The sequence below is a fragment of the Sciurus vulgaris genome (assembly GCF_902686455.1).
Source record: "Sciurus vulgaris genome assembly, chromosome: 8".
Taxonomy (NCBI): domain Eukaryota; kingdom Metazoa; phylum Chordata; class Mammalia; order Rodentia; family Sciuridae; genus Sciurus; species Sciurus vulgaris.
In genome coordinates, this window is record NC_136468.1 from 84,812,520 (window position 1) to 84,836,599 (window position 24,080).

The following is a 24,080-nucleotide window of genomic DNA, read 5'->3' on the forward strand; positions in this document are numbered from 1 at the left end:
GCAAACTAGATTTGTGCCCTACCCCACCCCACTTGAAATTGGGAATGGCTTCCTCACGCTGAGTGGAGGCTGGGGGGCTGCCGGACCCTGACAAGCACCAAAGAAGATGGAAGCCTGTGTCCACTCAGTCCTAACACAGGCTAAATAAATCTACATTGCACATTTTCTACCCTTTGTCACTTCCCTGCCTTTTCTTCTTTAAAAGTCCTACTTAATTTCAAGGATTTTGAAGATAGAATATTTGAAACAAATTTCTTCTATCTTCCTTCAAAACTGGCTTTTCTACTATTTGAAATCGAATATTTCTAGAGCAGCCAATGTTATAGCCTAGCCTCTCATGTGGTAACACGTTCCAGGCACTAGGGATATTTGCCTTCTTTCACTGTTCTCTCTAGGGAAACTTCCTTTCAGGAAGTCACTTTTTTTTTTTTTTTCTTCCAGAAACTTGACTTCTGGTTTCAGTTTGACCACTAAGTATGTGACCCTAGTCATGTCAGTGAGATGTTCCTTACTCTCACAGTCTGGCCACTGGCAGAAACTTCTCCACTCAACGGGTGTAGACCAAGAGTGGACTTTGGTACTTTTCCCACATGGTCCTTTACACCTCTGCCTTCCACCCCACATTAGTCCAGGATAATGGGATTTCAATTTTTCAAAGGAATCTTGGCTCTTTTTTGGGAGAGGGTAAAAATTACGTTGTTTTCGCGGGGGAGGGGGTGTTTGGGATTGAACCCATAGCTCCACATGCTGGGCAAGCCCTGCCACTGACCTACACTACCCCAGCTTCAGAAAATTTTTGTCTTAATTTTCACTGAGTGGTCCGAAACAGAGAAGAGACGCAAGGAAGGAGAGAAAACTCAAGATCAGCTTACACTAACCAACCCTTGACGCCTTAGGAAACCTACTCTCAACGTCGGCCAGCTCTTCCGGGTCACTTCAGTCCTACCCTGGCTCCGGACTCCGCCCTTGGCCCTGGCTCCGCCCACACGACTGACGTATAAGTTCCTGTCCAAGCGGGATTGACTGGGCCAATCGAAAGACGGAGAACCTGCCCGTGCTCCGTGGAGCTCCGCCCCGCGGCGTTACGCGCTGCGCCTGCGATGGAGCTCGGCGTTTGTGCGGCGCGGCGCCTGGGGTCGCTCCGGTGGCTCAGGCATCTCTCCCGGCGTGCGCCACCCTCTGCGGTTGTGGGGCCCCGGCTGCAGCTGCCCGCCGTGCGGCGGCTTCCCGCGGAACCAGCGCTCTGCCGGGCCAGCCTGACCCCGGGCTTTGTGCGTGGCCTGCACAATGGGCCTCAGCTAGAGGAGCGGACACCCGGCGAGGGAGTCCCAGAGCCGGGCGTTGCAGGTACGGGGTGGAGGGGAGCTCTCCCTGGGCAGCTGGGAGCCAAGTCCTGACGGAGGAGGTCCTGGGGTCCCTGCTCTATGCCTTTCTGTTAACGGGTCCAGTGACTACAGACCCAGAGCAAGGTTCTTCAAAGGTTGCTACCGTCCGCCTTCCTATTTCACATTGAAGAAACAGGCCTGAAGATGAGCTGTAGTCTTCGAAGCCTCAACCGTGGCATGGCCACACCGAACCCTTGGCATCAAAACCTCTACGTACTCACTCCGCTTCACTGTCTCCTTGAGGTCCTGGGAAATGAGACGTGAGGAGTCTTAGGAAGAGCCAGGGCGGGGGCCAAGGGATGCGTAAGAAACTGCAATAAGAGATGAATTCCAGTTAAAAATCTCTGATTATTGCACATGGTTTTAGAAACTTGAGAAATGGTAAACAGGTCATACCAGGAAATTAGAGCCGGGTGCGGTGGCGCTGGCCTGTAATCCCAGCGACTCAGGGAAGCTGAAGCAGGAGGATCTCAAATTCAAAACCAGTTTCAACAACTTGGCAAGACCCTGTTTTTTTGTTTTTTGTTTTTTGTTTTTTTTTTTTAATTTTAAAAAGGGATGGGATGTGGCTTAATAGTTAAGCACTCCTGGATTCAATCCCTGATACAAAAAAAAAAAAAAAGTTTATTTAAAAATTTGTAGATTAGAGGGAGAGCTCTTGATGAATTAGCTACTAGATCCTTTGGAGTCAGCTTTAGAACTCAGGAGAGCTGTAAAATTGTAGGCTCTAGTAAAACTCCAAGATGAAAAAAGAGTATCTAAATATCTACATGTAAAAGATTTTCATATATAACAATTGGTAATAACCCAAATTGCTTTATGAGAAAAAACTGATGGTTCAAACTGAGAATCACTTAAAATTTTTAGCTCTTAATGACTGATTGTAGGCCACACTGGTTCTACTAGGCCTGTTTCTTCATCTCACTTGAAGGCTATGACCCAGATACTACTCGATATCCCAGCCAGCTCATAATTCTAGTTTTATAAGCCTTATGGCAGGGGTTTGATTTAATATGCCCCAGAATATCACCTCCTTCCCAAACTGTTTTTCTTTGATAGCATTTCTTTATATATATGTGTATATTCTATATCTTTTTTTACTTTATTCATTTATTAATGTGGTGCTGAGGATTGAACCCAGTGCCTCACATGTGTTAGGCAAATGCTCTACCTCTGAACCGCAACCCCGGCCCCTTTGATAGCATTTCTGTTTGAGATGTATTGCTCATTTCAGTAATAGTGAATAGAAAGTCATTTGTCACTGACGAATGGTTCTACTTGCATGTGGTAATAGCAAAGGAAATTCAGTGGTTGTGTGTAATCTGAGCACATTGTGAAAGCTGAGCAGTGCTATATGAAACTACTTCACCCAGGTTCAGCTTCCAGAAGGCCTAGACCCTGCCATCTTTCAAAGCATTTTGGATCTAAACATCCTCATAGAGGAGCAGTTTTAGTCTCCTTTGGGAGGCACTGCATCTCTAGGTGCATGCAGGTCTCTTTCCTACTTGGACATTTGTCACAAACCAACATTTGTGCCTTTCAGATCACACTGGTCCCAAGTTTGACATCGATATGCTGGTTTCACTTCTGAGGCAAGAAAATGCAAGAGACATTTGTGTGATCAAGGTTCCTCCAGAAATGAGATATACAGATTACTTTGTGATTGGTAGTGGAACTTCCACCCGACACTTACATGCCATGGCCTACTATATTGTGAAAATGGTAGGATGATTTATTTTCTCTTTTGCGCCATTAACTAAATGGAATAGTATCATTGTGTCAAGGCTGAGCAGCAACATTTAGAAATTAAACCATTAAGTGAGGTTACATAAGAAGCCCCAATTTTCAGACTTTAAGTGTAATTTATGTTGTTTGGTAGTGAAAGGTTTAGGAACAAGTGTCCAGCCTGTTCAGTTAGGATATTTCCAATTCTTGACTCTTGTGACCACAAAGAAAAAAATAAAAGAATAACCTGAGGAAAGTGAGAAGACAGTTTAAGGGAAAGGGATTTCTAAAACAGCACTATTATACAGTAGCACTAACCACATGTGACCATTTATAATTGTAAATTAAACTTACAAATTCAGTTCCTAACTTGTACTAACCACACTTCATGTGCTCAGTGGACCCAGGTGACTGATTGTTACTTTATTGGATGTTTGTAAAACATTTCCATATTTGTAAAAAGTTGTTTTCACTGGCCTACATTTTTAAAACAAATGTTTGAGCATTGTACTCAGCTTGGGAAAAGTAATGAAATAGACATATTCCTTGCCCAGTGTATTCACAGGTATTAGGAAAGAGGAGGGGGGTTCATTTTCTAATCGGGCTGGGTATGAAATCAGAATGGTGGGGTGAGAGCTGTATTTGGAAGTTTCTAGCTGGATTCTGCTACAGTTCTACAGGGGAATGGACCTCTCTTCCCTGTTGAATACTGGCCAAAGAGAAGGCAGTTTAGACCAAAAGAATACTGAAATTGCGTAGAAAAGGTTTGTGAAACAAGGGGTCTGAAAATAGCCCTGATGCAACATGTTAGAGCAAATTCCAAAAACAGCTGGATCGGGGAAGAAAACCAGGAGAGCATGCAGAAGAATTGTCAGACTGTGTCTCTATCATGTGCAATAGTGGGATGGAGTAAGATGAAGACTCAGTAGTCACCATTGAACTTGGGGATATAAAAAGAATGAGAGGTTTTTCAGAGAATCTGCAGAAGGAGAAATAAGGGACTAGAAGTTATTTTTATGAAAGTTTTAGATGAGAAAGGAGAGAAATGCTATCTGTCAAGAACATTTTGTTGCTGTTTGTGTTGGAATATTTATAATGTAGCACCTACCATTTTAATCATGTTGGGGAGTACATTCAGTAAGTACATTGACATTGATGTACAATCATTACTTAAAACCATCCATCTCTAGAACTTCCTTCATCTTGCAAAACTGAAACTGTACCTATTGAAAAATAACTCATTCCCCCTTCCCCAACTACCATTCTACTTTGTTGCTTTTGAATTTGACTACTCTTAGTATCTTACATGAGTAGAATCATATAGTATTTGTTCTGTTGAGACTGGCTTATTACTTAACACTGTCCTCAAGGTTCATCTGTGCTATAGCATATGCCAGGGTTTCTTTTTTAAGGCTGAATAATATTCTACTGTATGTATATATTGCATTGTTACTCATTTACCATTGATAGGTTGCTTTCAACTTTTAGCTGTTGTGAGTAGTTCTAAAATAACACAGGTGTCAAAATACCTGTTGATGTCCCTCCTTCTAATTCTTTCAGGTATGACCCAAAAGTGGAATTGCTAGATCATATGGCAATTCTGTTTTTAATTTTTTGAGGAACAACCACGCTGTTTTAAGTAGTGACTATACCAGTTTATCTTCCCACTAGTCATGTTAAGGTTTCTAATTTTTCCAGATCCTAGCCAAAACAGGTTTTGTTTTTTTTTTTTTAAATAATTGCCATTCTTATGGGTGTAAAATAATACCTCCTTGTGGTTTTGATTTGCATTCCTGACTAGTGATGACCATTTGGAGCAATGTCTGTTCAAATAGACATTTGTCTATTTTTAAGTCAGATTTGATATTTTGTTGTTGAGTTGTAGGAGTTTTATTTTCTGGTCATTAATCCCTTATCAAATATATAATTTGCGAATATTTCCTGCCATTCTGTGGGTAGCCTTTTTACTTTGTTTGCCAAATCGTGTTATATAGCTTTTTCTTATTTTCTTCAACAAATTTTATATTTAGGTCTTAGGTTTAGGTATTTTGAGACAGGGTTTGAGTTGCTCAGGGCCTTGCTGAGTTATGAGGCTGATTTTGAACTCATGATCCTCCTGCCTCAGCCTCCCAAGTCGCTGGGATTATAGGTGTGTACCACTGTGCCTGGTTGTAGTTTTCATTGTAAAAGTCTTTTTTGCCTCCTTTGCTAAGTTTATTCCTGAGTATTTTCTTCTTTTTGACACTATTGTAAATGAAATTTTTTCTTAATTTCATTAATTTTCATTATTATTACAATATAGAAATGCAACTGATTTTGGTGTGTCAATCTTGTATCATGTACTTCTGCTGAATTTATTAGTCTTATTCATGTTTTTGTTGGCATCTTTAGAATTTTCTACATTATGAGATCACATTGCCTGCAAACAGATAATTTTACTTCTTCCTTTCCGATTTGGATGCCTTTTCTTTCTCTTGCATAACTACTTTGGCTAGAACTTCCAGTACTCTTTTGAATAGAAGTGGGCATTCTCACCTTGTTTTTTGAGGAAAGACTTTCAGTCTTTGACCATCTAGTATGTTAGCTGTGTGCTGTTTATATGTGGACTTTATTACATTGAGATACCTTCCTTTTACCACTTAGATCATGATGTATAATCCTTTAAATATACTGCTGAATTTGGTTTGCTGATATTGAGGACTTTTGTATTGAATATAAACCACAGATATTGGTCTATATTTCTTTTGTTGTGTCGTCTTTTTTGTATTAGGGTGAGGTTTGTCTCATAGGAAGTGTTCACTCTTTAGGTTTTCGAGAGTTTGAAAAGGATTGTTCTTTCGTAAATATTTGGTTTAATTCACCAGTAAACTTGTCTGGTTCAGGGCTTACTTTTTTCTTTCTTTGGTTGGGAGAGTTTGATTACTAGTTACAGGTCACAGGTCTATCCAGACTTCATATTTCTTCATGATAAGGTAGTTTATTTCTAGGGATTTGCCTGTTACACCTATGTTGTCCAATTTGTTGGTGTACAGTTGTCCATAGTATTCTTAAAATTCTTTTCTCTTGAATTTGTAGTAATAACCCCTCTTTCACTTCTGATTTAGATATTTTCCCGCTTAAAGATTAGTCAATTTCGTTGATGTTTTTGAAGAACCAAATTTTGGTTTCGCCAATTTTTCTGGTTTTTTTTTTTTTCCCTGTCCGAATTACTTTTTCCTTCCTTCTGCCAGCTTTCAGTTTTCCATTTACTGCTTTATGGTATAAATTTAGGTTGTTGATTTGTAATCTTTATTTTTTAATGTAAGTATTTACATCTATAAAATTTCCTTTTTGCTTTATCCCAGAAATTTTTGTATGTTAACTTTCATTCCTCTATTTTCCCATGTATTCCTTTTTTGCTCTATCAGTTAAAAACAGGCTATTTAATTTTCACATTCGTGTATCTTCAAGTTTTCCTTCTGTTGATTTCTTTCATTCCATTGTGACCAGAAAACACTTTGTAGTGCAGTCTTTTTATTTTTTTTTATTTATTTTTTTTATTGTAAACAAATGGGATACATAGTCTTTTTAAATTTAAGACTTCCTTTGTTGTCAAATACATGATCTATCCTAGAGCATTTTCTCTGTGAACTTGGGGAAAATGTGTATTCTGCCATCGTTGGGTCCAGTTGGTCTGTAGTGTCGTTCTAGTCCTGTTTCCTTGCTGATCTTCCATTTGTTCTACCCATTATGGTACATGAGGCATCAAAACCTGTTTTTGTGCTGCTGTCATTTTTCCCCTCAGTTGTCAATATCTGTTTAGGAGTTCTGATGTTTAGTGTTACATATAATTGTCATATCTTCTTGGTACGTTGAACCCTTTGACATTATGTAATGTCCTTTGTCTTTTTTAATAGCTTTTGATTTATACTAATATCAGACAGAAATGAGTTCATTGCTCTATTAGGAATAGACACACATGGGATGATGAAATGCCCTAAACATATCCTGAAGCCAGATGAAATTAAGTCAGTAGCACTGAAACCTTGCCTTAAAATAGGAAAGTGACATCTGTCTTCCCTGAGAGTAAAGGGAAGCCACATGGGTAGAAGGGATTATATAGACGAGGACCAAATATTGAGTGGGCCTCATTGCCTCAGGGCACACTGGTGAATGAGTAGGGTGGTCCTCTCAGGACTTGGACAGGATTTGGCAAAGAGGTATAGAGAAGATAGGGAGATATTTCCCTACATTATTAATCTTGGGGCAAAGTACAACTATGAGGAATGAGTAAGCTAGTTTCCAAATTCCTACCCAGAAATGCTACTGAATCCTCAGAGAAAAGACCTCTTCCCCCTTTTTAATATACGGACTGGCTTTATTTTTCAGTACAAACACCTGAAGTGTAAAAGCGAGCCTTATGTTAAGATAGAAGGGAAGGACACCGATGACTGGCTGTGTGTGGACTTTGGTAAGTTATTTGGGCATAGTTCACAAATAAGTATTGATACTGTTTACTATTGAGTTTATTTTAGCCACAAAAGGATTGAGATAAAATTGCTGAGTGCATTTCCATGTAAGATTTTTGAAAATTATTTTAAGTAACAAAAGATCTATTTAATTATAATTCAGGTGGTCTTTTTCACATGTGAAATCTTTGTCTAACAAAAGTACTTTAGATGAGACACTCCTGGAGGAAGACTCAGGTTTGGAAGGATGACTGTAGACACAAGTGGAAGAGGTCCTTTAGTGGTAGTAGAGGAAGGCTTGAGGTTGTGACCAAGGCTAGAATTTTAATAAAAAAGTTATCAGGTTAGTGTGTGTATAGTTTCAAAGCATCTCCCAACAAGATATTATAAAGAGAAAATATGTCAAAAACTGAGCAAACTGAAGGTTTAACCTACTTGCAAACAAGTTGTCCTTCCATTGTCATGGGTACTGGTAGAAGACATGACTTTTGGAGTTAGAAAGGACATTTGGCTGCACTAGCAGTGACCAGCATCATCAATTTTGCACTGGTTCTTTGAGCCTCAGATCCCGTGGGACAAGAGGGGCCAGATGACACATGTACAGAGTTCTAAGAGGAACTCAGATTATTAAATGTTGTTTAGGAGAAAGTGGGCCTGCTTGGCTGTAACCTAGGGGTTTTTCAGCTTCGTCACTAATGTTTTGGATTAGGTAATTTTGTTGAGAGTCTGGGTGATTATCTTGTATATCGAAGGCTGCATAGCAGTATCCTCCCCATTTGTGGCAATCAGTGTCCCTAATGCCCCCGAGAACCACTGCTGAAGCAATGCTGCCCTCTGTTCTGGAGGGAAATATAGGAAAGGTAGTCTAGAGCCCAAGGCAGTGGGTAATTTTTTTGCTCACAGTATGTGCAGAAATCTGGCAGATCATTTCCATCAGAAATTTATACATTAACATCATGTATCTCCTTATATGATTAAGGAACATATAGCATAATTTCTGTGGTATGTTTTGCTGGGATGAGATCTACAATTTGCCTTTCTAAAGTGTTCCTGCGTGACGCTAATCTGGGATCCATGCTTTGATTACCACTGCTTTAGTTCCTAGACTTAATTGTTTTCTTCATTGTAATTCTTATCTGTCTCTGATAGGCAGCATGGTGATTCATTTGATGCTTCCTGAAACCAGAGAAACCTATGAATTAGAGAAATTATGGACCCTACGTTCTTATGATGACCAGTTAGCTCAGATAGCACCTGAAACATTACCTGAAGACTTCATTCTTGGAATAGAAGATGACACTTCATCCCTGACTCCAGTGGAGTTCAAATGTGAATAAACTTAGATGAATTGCTTTAGTCATTTCATATTTGGATTGAGTCACTTCTTGGAAAACAGTTCCTAAATTGCACCTCCTTGATAGGTTGCTGCTAGAACAAATCTTGTCTACCTCATGGGCATTGGGACTAATATGCAGGAATCGCAGATACAATCAAACCAAAAATAAGTTGCTTATCTCTGAGATCCCAGCAGGATTTTCTGGAGTTTTAGCATTGGTCCCTGTGTTGAGCTCTCTGTTCAAATTTTTATTAATTTTGCTTAAATTATTCTGTATAATGGAATAGCCAAAGTGTTTTGTTTTTAATAACACAAAAGTACATCACCATTCACTGACCCTATTACTTTGAGGTGATAGAAGGTAGTTGTAAAATACCACAGGATATTCTTTTAGTATAGGACTTCTTACAGCCTCAGAATGAAAAGTATTAGGAAAAACTCTTGGAATCTATAGTCATTAATTTATACGTAATAGTGTAATCAGTGTTCATGTTAATGTGCCATGGGTGAGAGAAAACAATCTACCAGTAACTATTGGTGCCTATTTTGACACTGACATACTATTACAAAAATCTAAGTTTGTAGCCTAAATATAAAACATTCACATTCACCTGGAAACATTACACAACAGGCTGTACCTAATGATGGAAAACTTTATTCTGCATCAAGGTATCTGGAAAATGAAGCTGCATTTGGGGCACATTATAGATGAGGAATGATCCATACATGGTGAGTACAAAACTCAATTATAGAGTTATTTCTTAGCTAGTACCAGATACTCCAAATTACAAATGCTTAAGTGAAAGTAAAACATGATTTGCCACACTAAAAGGCTAGAAGTGAAATATGGCAGAATTTAAACCAGCAGATATAAATGCAGCACCTATTTGAATTTAAAAAAAAAAAAAAAAAGATACTAGAAAAATCAAATATTGAGAAAGAGCTCTGGCCTTAAACACATCTCACCTGAAATCCAACCAAAAGCCAGTCTGATTTTTAGCAGTTTAAATTTATTGTATAAAAAAAAGATGATGAATATTAGGTGAATTCAGTGACAAAAAAGGGCACTTTTTTGCTAAACTACAAAATTAACTGGTTTTCTGAAATATTTAGGAAAACATTTTAAATCATTTTCACATCTAATTTGATATGCTAATCTTCAGAAAAATTTACCTAAGTCTGTAGAAATTCATCTTGAATTATGAATGAGGCAAAATGATTCTCAAAGGGTTAAAGGGTTATATAATGCCTTTCAGATTATTATAACATGACAACTGTGATCACCTCATGAACAAAAGCAACACAAAAATTCAGAGAGCAGCGTGGCCTTAGAGACCACCCATACCCATACAATTGTACATTACTGGTCTTTGCCATCAAGTTAAGGAATGGGCAAACAATTTCATTATCAAAGATCAGATGTTTTCACAGTCATTCAAATTATATTCCCAAAACTACTTTCTTGTATTCTCTACCTTTGCCTTATTTTCACATAACTGCTGATTATACAGAAAGTCTGCTATATTCTATTAATATCGTAGGTGGGTTCTTTTTTTTTTAATTCATCCATTGCTTAATCTTCAAAACAGCTTAGTGAGGATCATGACAGTGCCAGGCATAAGGAGATGTAGCCATTTGTTGCTTTTAGACACTGTCACACCATCTGTCCCATTGGTCTTTGCAAAGCAGTTCTTTCGGAGTCTGCTTAAAGTGTAGACCAATTGAATTGAAGTGTATTGGCAAACTAAACATCCTGTAAGACAAGCTAAAGCTTGCTTTTTTTGTTGTTTTTTGTTTTAACCTTTTCAAAGTTCTGCATCGCCTTGTTGATCTACTTTCTTTAGGTAGGTAGTGATAGTCAAAAGCACAAAGCATTTATGCATTCAGTCACATAGCTAAACAAAAACCTGAAGTCTCCTGAAGCCATTTAAACTAGCCGTTCCAAAACCTCCTGCCGCCACATTGCTCTGATAGTACCATCAAAAACCTTCCCAACTATAAACAAAGGAATAATGGTATTGCTGCTCTCCAAATATAGGCACTGCTCCATATCTTTGAATATTTACGGATTTTCCAACTAATAACTGTCAAAAGCCTCAAAAAAAAAAAAAAAAAAAAAAAAAAAGAAAAAAGAAAAAAAAAACCCTGAAATTAATTTTCCAGCTTTACTGTCACCTGCCAGAAATAAAATTTCATTCTCAATTATTTTCCTGTTCACTAATGGCTGTTGAATTTTAATTTTTTTTAAAAAATGGTTGGACATTTATCTTTATAAAGTATATAAAATTTTCAAAAAAGGAACAGTTTTGTTTTTTACTGTATTACTGAATACCTGAGGTAGTTGAGTAAAAATGCACATTTAATACCCCTGCCAACACCATTCAGCACTTCCCTTAGGTTATTCCTGTTAGTGTTAGATAAAAATAAAAAGTTTTTCTATGTTAATGGCTTACCGTTTAAGTTCCTGTGATAACCCTATTCTGATCCAATTTTAACTATTGGATTTAGGAGCAATCTTTTAATTTGATGAATTTAGCATATGCACCATTCAAGCCGATTTCTGGCATTATGGGGGAATATTTAAGAAAAATTAGAATATTCATTATACTGCGAGACTACAACAAAGGGAAGTGCAGAGCTCTTCTCTTTCTCTCCCCCCCCCCTTTTTTTTTTCTCTTTTTTAAAGCTGGGTGTCATACATTTCAGAGAGCATAAAGTATACATTCTCACAGAGACAGGAGTTCAAAAGTTGCCTGGTCCTCAGAAACAACTGGCTAGATAAAAACTTGTGCATGTGATTCTGGATGGGGTCAGCGCCCGTCTGTTGGTTAAGCAATCTGTCTTTGGTTTGGCATCTGCCTCTGTGGTGGGCTGTTTCCTGAGCCTTTACTTCCGCCTTGACTGAGGTGGTCCAGTTTGCAGAGCTTTTTGCTGTTGGTGCTGCTTTACCTGAGTCAGAATTTCCTGAATTTTTCTCTGGGCAACCTGCAAAAAAGACAGCTTAGAAAATATCTACTCTATCAAAAGTTACTAAAAGTTACTCTACTGTTTCAACAACTTCAAATAGAAATGCTTGTTCCTTTTAGTTATATACAACAGCAAATTATAATTTGACATTTATACAAACATGAGTACATCTTTTCTAATTAGGATTAGAAGGCATTTGCTGATTAGAACTATATCCTAATCAGTTTGCTAGTCATCTCTGAAATCACCTGCTAAAAGGGGGACTAAAAGTGTTAAGCAACAACTAGATGCAGTGAGCGGTGTGCACATACAGTGCAAGCAGCAAGAGAGGCCAAGGCAGAAGGATCACTTGAGCCCAAGAGTTTGGGGCCACCCTGGGTAACACAGCAAGACCCAACCTCAAAAAATAACAAAAAGCATCAAACAACCATATTTGTGGGTACGTAACACCCATGGGAGAACTGCTTCCATTCGAGAGAGAATCAAAAGTGATTACTTATTTTAGAGTCCACTTGCCTGGCAAGCATAAAAGTGACCAGTTATTTTGACAACCACTTGGTCATTCTCATCAGGTGTCTGGTCACGGGGGACAACAACTTCAGCACTTGACAAATTCTGGAGTTCATTCACCTGAAATAGACAAATACACATCATTTTAATTGACATTTTAAAAAAATTACCATTTCCTGAGCATTTACTATGCCAGAACTGAGCTATGGCTTTACAAATTTCATTTAATGCACTAATAATTCAAGAGCTTAATTGTTCTCTGTCTTTGTTTGGTACTGTGTATCGAACCCAGGGGACATTTATTACTGAGCTACATCCCAGTCCTTTTTTTATTATTTAATTTTGAGATGGGGGTCTTGCTGAGTTGAAGTTGGCCTAGAACTTGGAATCCTTTGGCCTTAACCTCCCAAGTCACTGGGATCACAAATGTGCACACCTGGCCTTTGTTTTAAGATATTGGAACGAAGGCTCATTTGAAGAAACTGATTAAGCCCATTTATTCAAGCAAATGGCAAAATTAGGTTAAAATCCTGAAAATCTGATTCCAAACTGTATGTTCCCCATTACTTCCAAAATGTAAATAGCTTTGGAAGTTTCTTAGATGTTAGAAAAAGAATGGGCACCATTTGCTTTTTTTCAGTTATAAGAGTAAGCTTATAGATGAAATTAAAATTTTTTCAGTTCATGGTTAGTGTCTGAACATTAAAAACAGAAAGCTTATCAACAGATTAATGCTGAATGCCCCTCACTAATTTGGGACAGTCCTCTAGCAGCATTCTGAAAGAGGCATTACTTTCACTAGTAGCCGACTTTCACACTCAAATAACAATATAGGCACTCTTATCCAAACCTTGGTCAAGATGGTCCTGCTTTTTATAAATTAGCCAAAATTCAGGAATTGGAACTCCTAAGTACCTTTCAATGCTTTCCCTTTCATACCACTGCACAGGTTTTGCTGAAGTACTTGCCGTTTTGCCTCCTTTTCCAATAACTCTGCCAGCAGCAAAGGATGGCACTCTGATATGAGCTTCAAGTTTCACCTCTTCTTTAGGACTAACAAAGTTTTCTTCTTTAATTTTTCCATAAATTCTTCCCTGAGCCTACAAGTGAGAATATAGCTGATCAGTGTCATTTGTGTTTGAAATATATAAAACCAGTTAACTTTTAAGTGGGCCTAAATCCAACTGGAACAACCCTCTGTAGTGATACATCTGCATTTGGAAGATTGTTGAGGGTAGCATATTAGACAAATTAGGAAGAGTGACAACACATGCATCATGGGTGAGATGATTGATGAAGGATAAGCTACTTCCGATGAAAATAGGCAAGTCTAATAAATAATTTGCGGCAAATGTTATTTGCACCTCCATCATGAAAGGTAAAACTTTTTATCTTCCAATGAGAAACTCATTGCCTTTTTCTTGAGCAAGAGAGACGGGGAAAAAACTACACAGCCAGCTACACCAGGCTCACAAAGAGCCAAGCTCATGTCTGAATGAGACAGTAAGAAACCTGCTGAGAGGAATTTATTTCTATTTAACTGTTTCTCAACCCTAGCCAGGTGATCTGTTTTAAATAGGCTATAAAATCAAGTTAATACATACTCCTGATATTCACAACCAACATATCTCCTACTGATGCAACTAGATATTATATTTAAGAAACTACTTCTGTTATATACAAACATTAACTTGCTCTGGTATATACCAACAGAAAAAAAGTCCAAGAGTTGGTCTACTCTGACAAGCTGTTGGGCAAACCATCAAAACAAAAGTGGCTAGCATTTCTGCACCATATTTTCAGGCCAAAAATGTACCTATTACCTAATACAATCAAAGGATGCTAGCAATGTACACTATCCTCCAAAACAGATGCTCCTGAATGAGAAAAGACATGGATTAGGTTAACTATTCCTTAGACTTCTAAAACAAAAACACTCATTGGGAATTATCACTGATCTCATAAATGAGGTTTAACGCTTATAGCTTATAGTGTTATATTTAACTTCACTGTAAACTCTGGGAATTGCAAGATACAGGGAAATAACTTTGAATTTCCCATCATACAAAACATAGCAGTTCCAAGATAGTAATTTGAGTTATAAAAGAGCAAAAGCTCTAAGGAGAAACATACAATAACTGATGTATGTTGAAACTTTTAAGATTTCAAATTAAGTGGCCCTAAAGGTTCAGCATAAAAAGTAATTTTCATAATTCCTGAGATATGAACTGCCTAGCCACAAGGCAGCTGTGCAGGAATAAATTTCTTCACCTAAATGTGAACCAACTGCACCCACATCTCAAAGTACCCCCTGCATTTCCTCTTCTTTCTGTAAATCAAGTGAAAGCAGCTTTGGATTTTTAGTGGAAAAAATATCCTGAAATAGGTCAAAGAAATGATGGGGTAAAAAATAAGGAGGGTGCTAGGGATGTGTTAGAGTGTTTGCCCTGGGTTCAATCCTGAGTGATCCTCCCACACACACCACAAAAAAAGGAAAACAAAACATCAACAGCAAAAGAAAACGGTGAAATGGGTGGTTGGCATGTGACATAGGCAACATTACTAGCTAGTTTGAAGCTAAGGAAAGAAGGCTTAAGGTTAAATAGCTGTTCTGTTACACAGTTGCTGAGTGGTAAATCAGACCAAGACACATGGGTTTTTAGATAAATAAGAGAATTCAGTAGTTACTTTTATCTAAGACAAGATGCACCATACTAATTTTTTAAAGAGGAAATCATACACTAAAAGGAATGTATTTGTGAATTTCGCATGGTCTTAGTCTGATTTGCCCAGAGTTGGCTATATACCACTATCAGTCAGTCGCACCACTAATATTGTGCTAACTTACGTTTTAGGCACTCTTTTAAGTACTTTGTGTATTGTTTAAACTTTAAAACTACCTTATGATGTAGATGCTTTTATCTTCATTTTATAGATGAGGAACTGGCCAAAGAGAAGTAACTTGCCCAAGGGTTCAGTGGTAGATGCCAGAGCAGGGATTTGGACCAGCAAACTGGCTGCCAAATCTGCTTTATATCACCCTAATACATTACCTTTGAGTAATCAAGGAAAGACCTCTGGCCCCAAACTCTCAATAAACATGTACAGTGTTTCACAACAGGTCAAATGCTAGAAGAGCTCCTGCTCTTCTGGCTGTAAAATCCCGAAGATCAGAATGACTTGTGGAACATCTATGGGCAAGAGCTAATAGAGTTGATTCCAGGATAAGAGGAAAGGGGAACTTTTTTTTTTTTTTTTTTTTTTTTTTTGGGGGGGGGGGTTGTGTTTTGGGTGGTGCTGGGGATTGAACCCAGGGGCTAAAAGAAGGGCACTTTAATTCAAGATTAGAACCTCTTGGAGACAGAAAACTCTGGGGAGTTGTTTCCAAGGCATATTAGAAAAGTTTCTAAGTTTAGTCTTAAGGTCTCCCTCACATGATAAAAGGGCATTGAGCTAATCACCTTTAGGAAACAGGTAAACCCAACAAACATTACAGAACTCCAAATATTAAAGGCTTTTTGGTTTATTTTTTAAATATAATTTGGGGTTACAGTTCCACTCTGATCTTAGATGTGATTTTTCTATTGATTTTTTTCTACTGAGTGGCAGATGTTTTTTATTCAAAATCAGGTAGGAATTCTGAGAGAAGGCATTATGGTTCTTCCTGCTACTTCCAAACTGGGACACATACCTTGAACTGAGCCTCTGGTGGTCCGGTGATAATCACCATCCTCACTTTAGCATCTGGTGCTTCAGCTGGAGCGATCTGTAACAGACCCATCACCAACGGGTTATGATACTTTCAGGTGTCATTGATAGAACACTTAGGCCAACCAGCTGGACATTTGCATATGACTGACCAAAATGCAGAATTTAAAGCCTTCTGTAAGGAAATTATGGAGAGGCAGTGATTAATGTGGATTCCTCATTTAGAGCTCCTGCATTATACTGTAAATGTACACTGTGCCCATCTCATGTAAACCTAAACATGCAGTCTCTCACCCAAACTGCAGCACACCCTGATGAAGAATTACCTCTACTTTACAAACGGGGAAATGGAAGGCTAGAGAAATTAAGTAACCCAGCCCATGAATAGACAGTGAATAGAACCAAAGAGAACTCAGTAGTCTGTTTCCACTGCCTGTGCAATGTTCTGTGTACTATACCAGTGGTACTCAAAAAGTGTGGCCTTTGGCCTGGTTGCACTAGAATCTCCTGAGCTTCCAGGAGACCTTCCATCCTATATTTTGAGGCTACTGCATCCCCTTTTATAACTTTGAGTTGCTAAGCCCCTTTTACTTTAGAAAAAAGGAAGTCTTGCTTTAAGCTATTTGTATACATTTTTTTGCTCAGTCCTCAAATCTAAGACTATTAGTAAATTGCCCCCATGTGTGTTCACTGGAATAAAATATGAAATAAACTAACACTGATTAAACAGGAGAAAGGTGAACTTGAACTTTTCTATTTTCCTAGAATGTATGAAATCACACAAAAGCCCAGATTGGGGGAAGGGTGCAGAAACTTGTAGGGAGAGGAACCAACATTCCCAAAGAGTCCTAGGAAAAAAGGATTTTGCAACCCAGTTGCTAGGAGTTACTTTAAAAGAACTGGTCAGGTGTGATGACACTCTCCTATAATCACAGAGACTTGGGAAGGTGAGGCAGGATGATCACAAGTTCAAAGCCAGTCTCAGCTGTCTCAAAAAATTTAAAAAGGGTTCAGTGGTTAAATGCCACTGGGGTCCTGGTATCAAAAATAATATAGAAAAAGATGCTTGACATTTGCTGTGCAAAACAATTATTAACTAAGACAAAAAACAGTATTGCCATGTAAGAACAAGAAGCAAAAAATACTAAATTGCCCATGATGATGATGATGATGATTGCTGTCAATTATATGATACATTCTAGACCTTTCCCTACATGTATTTACATCAAAAATATCTATTTTTAATGAAGCCATGCGTTCTCTCTCCAAAGAACACTGGCTGATATGTGAGTCTACAAAAACAAGCAAACGACTACTTGCTTTTAAACTAAGATCTTAAGTTTATTTACAGGAAACCACTATAAAAAAAGGTATTTAATTTTCCAGCTTTAGCGTTTTGTTTTAAATACCTTTGTTTGTTGATACTGGTGATAGAGGGCTGGGAGTAAGAGCACTCTTACACTGAGGTTGAGTATAAATTGCTATAATCTCTCAAAGCCTGAAAAAAGCACATGCCCTTTGACCCACTAAGCCTACCTCCATAAGCTTAAACAAATAAGGCTGTATTTATTACTGCACTGTGTGTGCAGGATGAGGAAAAATCTGAATGTCAGGTAAATGAACACAAATGATAATTGGTAATAATTAAATATACCTAATAAAATAATGTACATGGAAATTTGCCCATACGTAAACTATATACTAAGTATTAGGAGTGTTGATGAATCTTTCAGATTATTCATTTCAGGCTTTTGGGAAACAAAAACATTTTTCAGCCTCATTAGAAAACCTTTATGAAAGCCAGAAAGTAGAACTGAGCCTCTAATACCCAATTCTTTATTCATGAAATGTTCATTGCAGTTTTTCCAAAACAGATCTGCTAGGGATTTTTTTTAATGTGTGTGAACATGTGTCAGAATTTATTTTTAACTCAATCGAGAAACTAGGAGGATAGGAAAGTCAGTTCATCACTTGATTTTTTTTTTTTTACCATGTCTTTTCCTTCGCTCACTTATTTATTGCTATACAAGAATATATAAGGGCTATTTCTGTTTTGATTTTTAATTATTTAATCTATATGCAATAATTTCAGTCTTTTGGTGTCCAGGTGTAGTTGGTGACAAATGCATACTCATGTAACAACCACCACAATTAAAATACAGAACAGTTCCATCAACCCCCATATCTCTTCCAGCAGCCTCATTATGCTCAACCCTTCCCCCCTTCCTTCAATTCCTGGCAGCCGCTGATTTGTTTTCTTTCTGTCTCTATAGTTCTGCCTTTTCTGAAATTATCATATAAATGGAATCATACAATGTGTGGCTTTTTGAGACTTATTTCTCTCAGCACAGTACATGAGAATCATTGCAGTTTTATTAATAGTCTCTTTTCATTGCTTAGTAATATTTATTGTACAGATGGACCACACTTTATCCAGTCACCACATTTCTTATTTGGCGACAGTTATCAATAAAGATGATATAGATAATCTGAGTACAGTTTTTTTTTTGTGCGTGTGTGTGTGTGTAAATCTAAATTTTCATTTCTCTTGGGTAAATATCCAGGAGTGGGATTTATGAGTTGTACGGTGAGTGAACTATGTTCTTAGTCTTATTTTAAAAGGTCTCTAAAACACAGTCAAAACCTCTGACTGATGTTTTTCTGAAGAAAACTATCAATACATCAAGTTTTTTAATATTAAATTGTTTTAGCATATCAAAATACAGGCTCTTCAGAACACATACTATTGTATTATGGCAGACAAAATTAACTGTCTTCTGATATTTGTTAACTCTACTATCTATAATAATAAAATGCTTAGCTAACTATACACAGACTAGATTTCCCTGCTGCTTCTTCATTTTCATCTGGCCAAATCCTGAGCAATGAAATACTGATAGAAATATCCTGTAGTGGCTATCAGGGAATTTCCCTAGTAGAAAGGTTTTGTTGTGTCCAGCTCTCCCCTTCTGGCTTAGACAACCGACCAAAGTGTTTGAGCACTGAATGATGTCATCTGGAACCATGAAGAGTCCAAGATCACACCTGGGAAAAATGAGCTACAAGAAGCTTAGAAGTCCAAGGTTTTAGTGGGGCAAAGGACTAACCAGCCCTGGATTGCTTGCCTCCAGAATCAGTCTGGAGGTTAAGCTACCACTGTTTGGGGTTTTCTATCAGACCCTATGTAACCAAGACTACTTGCAACATTCAGTTCAGATTATTAAGTGGAAAAATTTATCTTTCTAATTTGCTTAAAGAACCAGGATAGCCAGTTGGCTGAACAGTACCTTAATTGAAGCTCCTGCAAAGCGAGAAAGCTGTTTGATGTGCTGGCCCTGCTTGCCAATAATGGCGCCGACTGAAAGAGCTGGGATAAACAGATGTACAGTCTCCGTTTCTGATTGCTGATAGAAAAGAAAGCCAGAACATGCATGCTTATTTGCTACAAATCAGGATTTTTGTTTTCGTTTTTGTTTTTTAATCATAAGCTTTGGCATGAGCACATTCTCACATACAGTACAATTATTAGAAAGGTGAGGAGGAGAAACTAACAAAACAAATTGACAAGAATTTATCCCACAGGTCAAGAAGGTCTCATATATTCATTCTGAAAACATTTGTATTTAAAATTTCACTTTTCTCTACACGATTTTCTTAGATAGACATTGTGAAATTCAAACATTAAAATAAAGGAATAATATTGTCTTAAAAACTACTATCTTCCAACCACTATATCATGGCAGCAAAGATGCCAACTCCAACACTTCATCTGTGTAGGTTTCACTTCTTGAACACAGTGACTCTCTAAGAGAAAAACACCCAAGTCTCATCATACCTAACTAGATCATGTGAAACCACTGTCATTCCTTACTCATCACACTAAGGACAGGATTAGAAGAGGACTAATTCACTTTTGTGGTGAAAATGCCATAATTGCTTTCCCATATAATTCCTTAGTCCTTCTGTTTCTTCCCTTGCATTTTATAAACAAATTAGAAACTGTTCTGAAGGCCAACTCCTATAAGGCTGTGTTTAAATGGATTTCATCTGAATACTCACTTTTACACCAAAGCCACCTGTGCCCTTCCTGAGTCTCCTTTTACATAGTCGTTCTGGCAGGGTAAACAAAACATCAACTCAAGAGAGTTCAGTGACCAGATTCTTTAAAAAGCCAATTAGAGATTCAGTAACACTATCAGTGAACTTAAAAGTTGTAAAGTGTAGAAGCCATGCTCATATATTCATGCAGTTTTTACTCTTTTACCTTCTACCTTAGTAAGAAAAACACTTTCAAGGATAAGTTAATTCGAAGAAAAGTATTATGAGACATATTTTAAGATAAGCCATAATTGGATATGCCAAGTAAAGCAAAATATGCATTTATTTTAAAAAACTATATATACACCTAATAAGCTAACATTTCTAAAGATGTTAGAAGATGCTTGTAATAAGAAATTTACATGTGAATGACTTGGTGAAAACATTTCACAGAATTATCTCTTGAATCTTCTTATTCCTGTTCTAAAGGATATATGATTTTCCAAGTACTGAAGTCAACCCATCAGTACTATAAAATATACACAAACATATACTCCCATAAAACAATTAATATTTAAACCCAAACACTTAAATTCCTAATGCCTTGAACAAAAAATATGCCAACAGTTTTGCTCAAACCAGGGACATATTTGCAATTTGATTATTTTAGGAAATTTTTGAAAATCTTAGTCAAAGAAATTTGCAACACAAGGCTGATATTTTTATTGGGTGTGGAAACAAATTTTGTGCCACTGAATGCTGATCTACCAATGACGCCACCAACTCTTACCATAAAAAAAAAAAATTACTAGTGGCATTAATAGTTCCATATTCTTTCTGTAAGCACAGAGTGAAGACAGAGCAAGGCATCACAAAACTATGGAGAGACACTGATAATCAATTGCAGAACCCAATAAAAAGATTGATAAACTGTCCATTTTATACCTCTATCAGGACTTTTCAGAGCTTATTTTACTCTATGGGTCACAATCTGTACACACTACTTGGTAGGAAATTGAATCATGTTGATTTAAATCCGAGAATCATTTTCCTTTTCTTTAGACTTTCATCTCTGACATTAGAGTAAAAATCAGTCCCTTGTGGATAATTCTTGGGTCAGAACCTTGTTATTTGTTTTTGTTTTGTTTTGTTTGTACTAGGAATCAAGCACAGGGCACTTAACCACTGAGTCTCATCCCCAGCCCTCTTCTAATTTTTTTAAATTTTGAGACAAGGTCCCACCAAGTTGCTGAGGCTGGCTTTTAATTTGCAAGCCTCCTGCCTCAGCCTCCTGAGCCACTGGGAATACAGACATGCACCATGGCACCCAGCAGAACCTTGTTATTTGTCTAAAATTTTCAAGAAAAATCTCAACTATTGTATCACTTTAACCCTGAAAAAAAAGGTTTCAATAAATTCTTTACATTAAGGAAAAAAAAAATTTAAGTCTTTAAGTTTCTTTCTGCTGATTAAAAGATTAGAAAAAATATTGGGGCATGGTGGAGCACACCTCTAATTCCAGTGATTCTGGAGGCTGAGGCAGGAAGACTGCAAATAAGGAAACCTCACCCTGTCTCCATATAAAAAATAATAAAGACTGAGGATGTAGCTCAGTGGTAAAATGTATCTGGGTTCAATCTCTAGTATCAAAAATAAATGAGTTAACACTATGGAAACAATAAAAGGGGTTGATTCTTTGAATACAAGGACTGACTTTTGCCTACTTACCAATAAAATGGAAATGAGAAATAGCAAGTGATATAGATGATTCCTAGACAAGACAAAATTTTAAGTACAACAGTATGCAAATTTCTAGGCAAAAATATGCCTAGGAATTTAAGTCAGAAAAATGTATGCTGACCAAATTACATGACTTCACAATCAACCAGTTACCTAAAAGAAGTGCCAAATCTAAATAGTTTTACTAATTAGTTCTTTCAAGCCAAATGCTTAGGAAGAATGACAAAATCCTAGTGAGTAGACAGACATGGAAACTAAAAGCAGGCAGGCATGTTTTATGGCAGACAAAAAGTACTGAGACTGTAAAGAAACAAATGAGCAAAGAACAAATAGTATGCTCTAATTTGTTTGTCTACATTTTAACAAGACACTGAATATCTTCCTATGTCACTACCTCACTTTCCTTACAGTATTCCCTTGAATAGATACACCTAACCCAATTTATCTCAGCCCTATGGCATATGTATATAGTTTCCGGTTTTCATATGTTTCAGTTGAATCTTTGCACAAATTTCTTGTTTAAAAAATTGTTTAAACACCTCCCTGGCATAGATTCTTAGAACTACTGGGTCTGAACATTTTAAATTGATAAATGTTACCAAATTGTCATCTTTTTCAGTCCACATAGAATTCCAGGTATTCCGTACCACTTAATTCCAATTAAGACATTCACGACACATTTGAATGCTAGCTTTGTGGCAGTTATTTTGTTTGTTCTTTAATGAGTGAAAAGCACACTGAGGTAAATTAAGGTTAAGAGAAATAACCGATGAGGGAGCAGGGTATATGGCAAGATCTGTTGAGGTTGCTGTTTCAGGTGCTGTGCCTGAACTCATGCATACCTCATATCTGATCCAACTGATAAAAACTATCAACATTCTCATTTAAGAGATGAGAAAATGGAATTGGAGAGGTTAAGTCATTTGTCCAAGGTCAAATGACAGGTGGTAGAGAAAGGAGTCAAACGTGTGTCTGCTAATCCATGTTCACAAAAAACCACTGTACGCCCTTTCAACAGATATAGATGAGCCCTGAAATATGTCCAGAGTCATGGAAAATATAGATAAACCTCCTAAGAGCCCAAAAGAACTGTCATTTGAGGTAGGGTTGTTTTCCCTGGTCCTGTCACTCTTCCCTTGATTGACTTTAGTATGATTTCCTGTGAGTCAAAAAAAAAAAAAAAAAAAGTGTAGTTGGCAAAAGCTTAATTAAACCTTTGATCAATGTGCTAAACAGATCATGCAAAGACAGTACATGCACAAGTTTTCTTTATTGTGAAGAACAAGGATGACTACAAATTAAGAATGATGTTCTACTAGAGTAAGAAACAAAAAGCAACAAGGTTTGTTGTCTTGGCTACACACACCCATATTATAAACTTTTAAGACACTTTGCAACCTGATGGCTAAAGAGCTCCAGTACCTATCTTTCCTGACAGTTCATTTTCCTGCTATATCTGAGGGTGGTTTATAAAGGCCTTCAGAGAGTTGTTTCCAGTTTGTCACCGATTCATAAAATAGATGCAATTGAATTTTTAAATATAAATCTTCAAACCTGTATAAATACTTCTAAGAATTTATGTAAACAGAGGGCACAAACATTTAAAACTCAGATTTTCCAAATTATTGTGCCAGTTAATTTATGTTATGATCGATTAATAAAAGAAGGAGAGATCATTTTAGTACAAACCATGTTTTTCATTTTCATGAAAAGGAAAGCAATGTATGAATCTGGACCCCATGCCTAGTTTCCTATAAATGAAAATCATTTGAACTATGTTGTTTATCTCTTCCTTTATCTTCATCCTTCACCATATATGTATTTAAGAGTTAACCCAAAATTCAACTTCAAGAAATATTCCTGACCTACCTTCTCTGATCACTGGAGTTTGTTACTTCAGTATATGTGCAGATAAGCTAACTAAATTTGTTATTTATAACTTGATCAAATTCTTTGTTCTTCCCCATGTTTTCCAGGACAGTGTAACACACTGCAGGCATTAACGAAGTTCTCAGTTGAATTAAGTTCCCCTGTAGCTCTACAAGCATTTTTAGAACAAACTAATAAGAAGAGAATTTATTTGCCTTTCCACTAAACTCTGAACTATAAAAAATTTGTGATAGGGCCTGTCTGCACAACTTGGCGGAATCACTTCTGTGATTGAAAGACACCAAATAAAATTATTTCATTCTTCAATACTTCCAAGTCATAAGACTAGTACCT

The 24,080-nt window shown here is 37.2% G+C and overlaps 2 protein-coding genes across 2 annotated transcripts in view; one reads left to right on the plus strand and one right to left on the minus strand.

Annotated features, from left to right (window-relative positions):
• Positions 1-1,069: 1,069 nt before the first annotated feature.
• On the plus strand, positions 1,070-9,840 carry MALSU1 (mitochondrial assembly of ribosomal large subunit 1). Its single transcript, XM_079151132.1, has 4 exons — positions 1,070-1,347; positions 2,929-3,107; positions 7,479-7,560; positions 8,708-9,840. Exons 1-4 carry the CDS (start codon positions 1,101-1,103, stop codon positions 8,893-8,895), a joined length of 696 nt encoding a protein of 231 aa, XP_079007258.1. The 5' UTR covers positions 1,070-1,100; the 3' UTR covers positions 8,896-9,840.
• Positions 9,841-10,025: 185 nt separating this feature from the next.
• The window catches only part of IGF2BP3 (insulin like growth factor 2 mRNA binding protein 3), a 141,496-nt gene continuing 127,441 nt past the window's right edge, over positions 10,026-24,080 (minus strand). The window contains 5 exon segments of the mRNA XM_079151135.1: positions 10,026-11,879; positions 12,378-12,491; positions 13,340-13,471; positions 16,063-16,137; positions 19,367-19,483. Coding sequence (XP_079007261.1) covers positions 11,781-11,879; positions 12,378-12,491; positions 13,340-13,471; positions 16,063-16,137; positions 19,367-19,483 — 537 coding nt within the window. The 3' untranslated portion in view covers positions 10,026-11,780.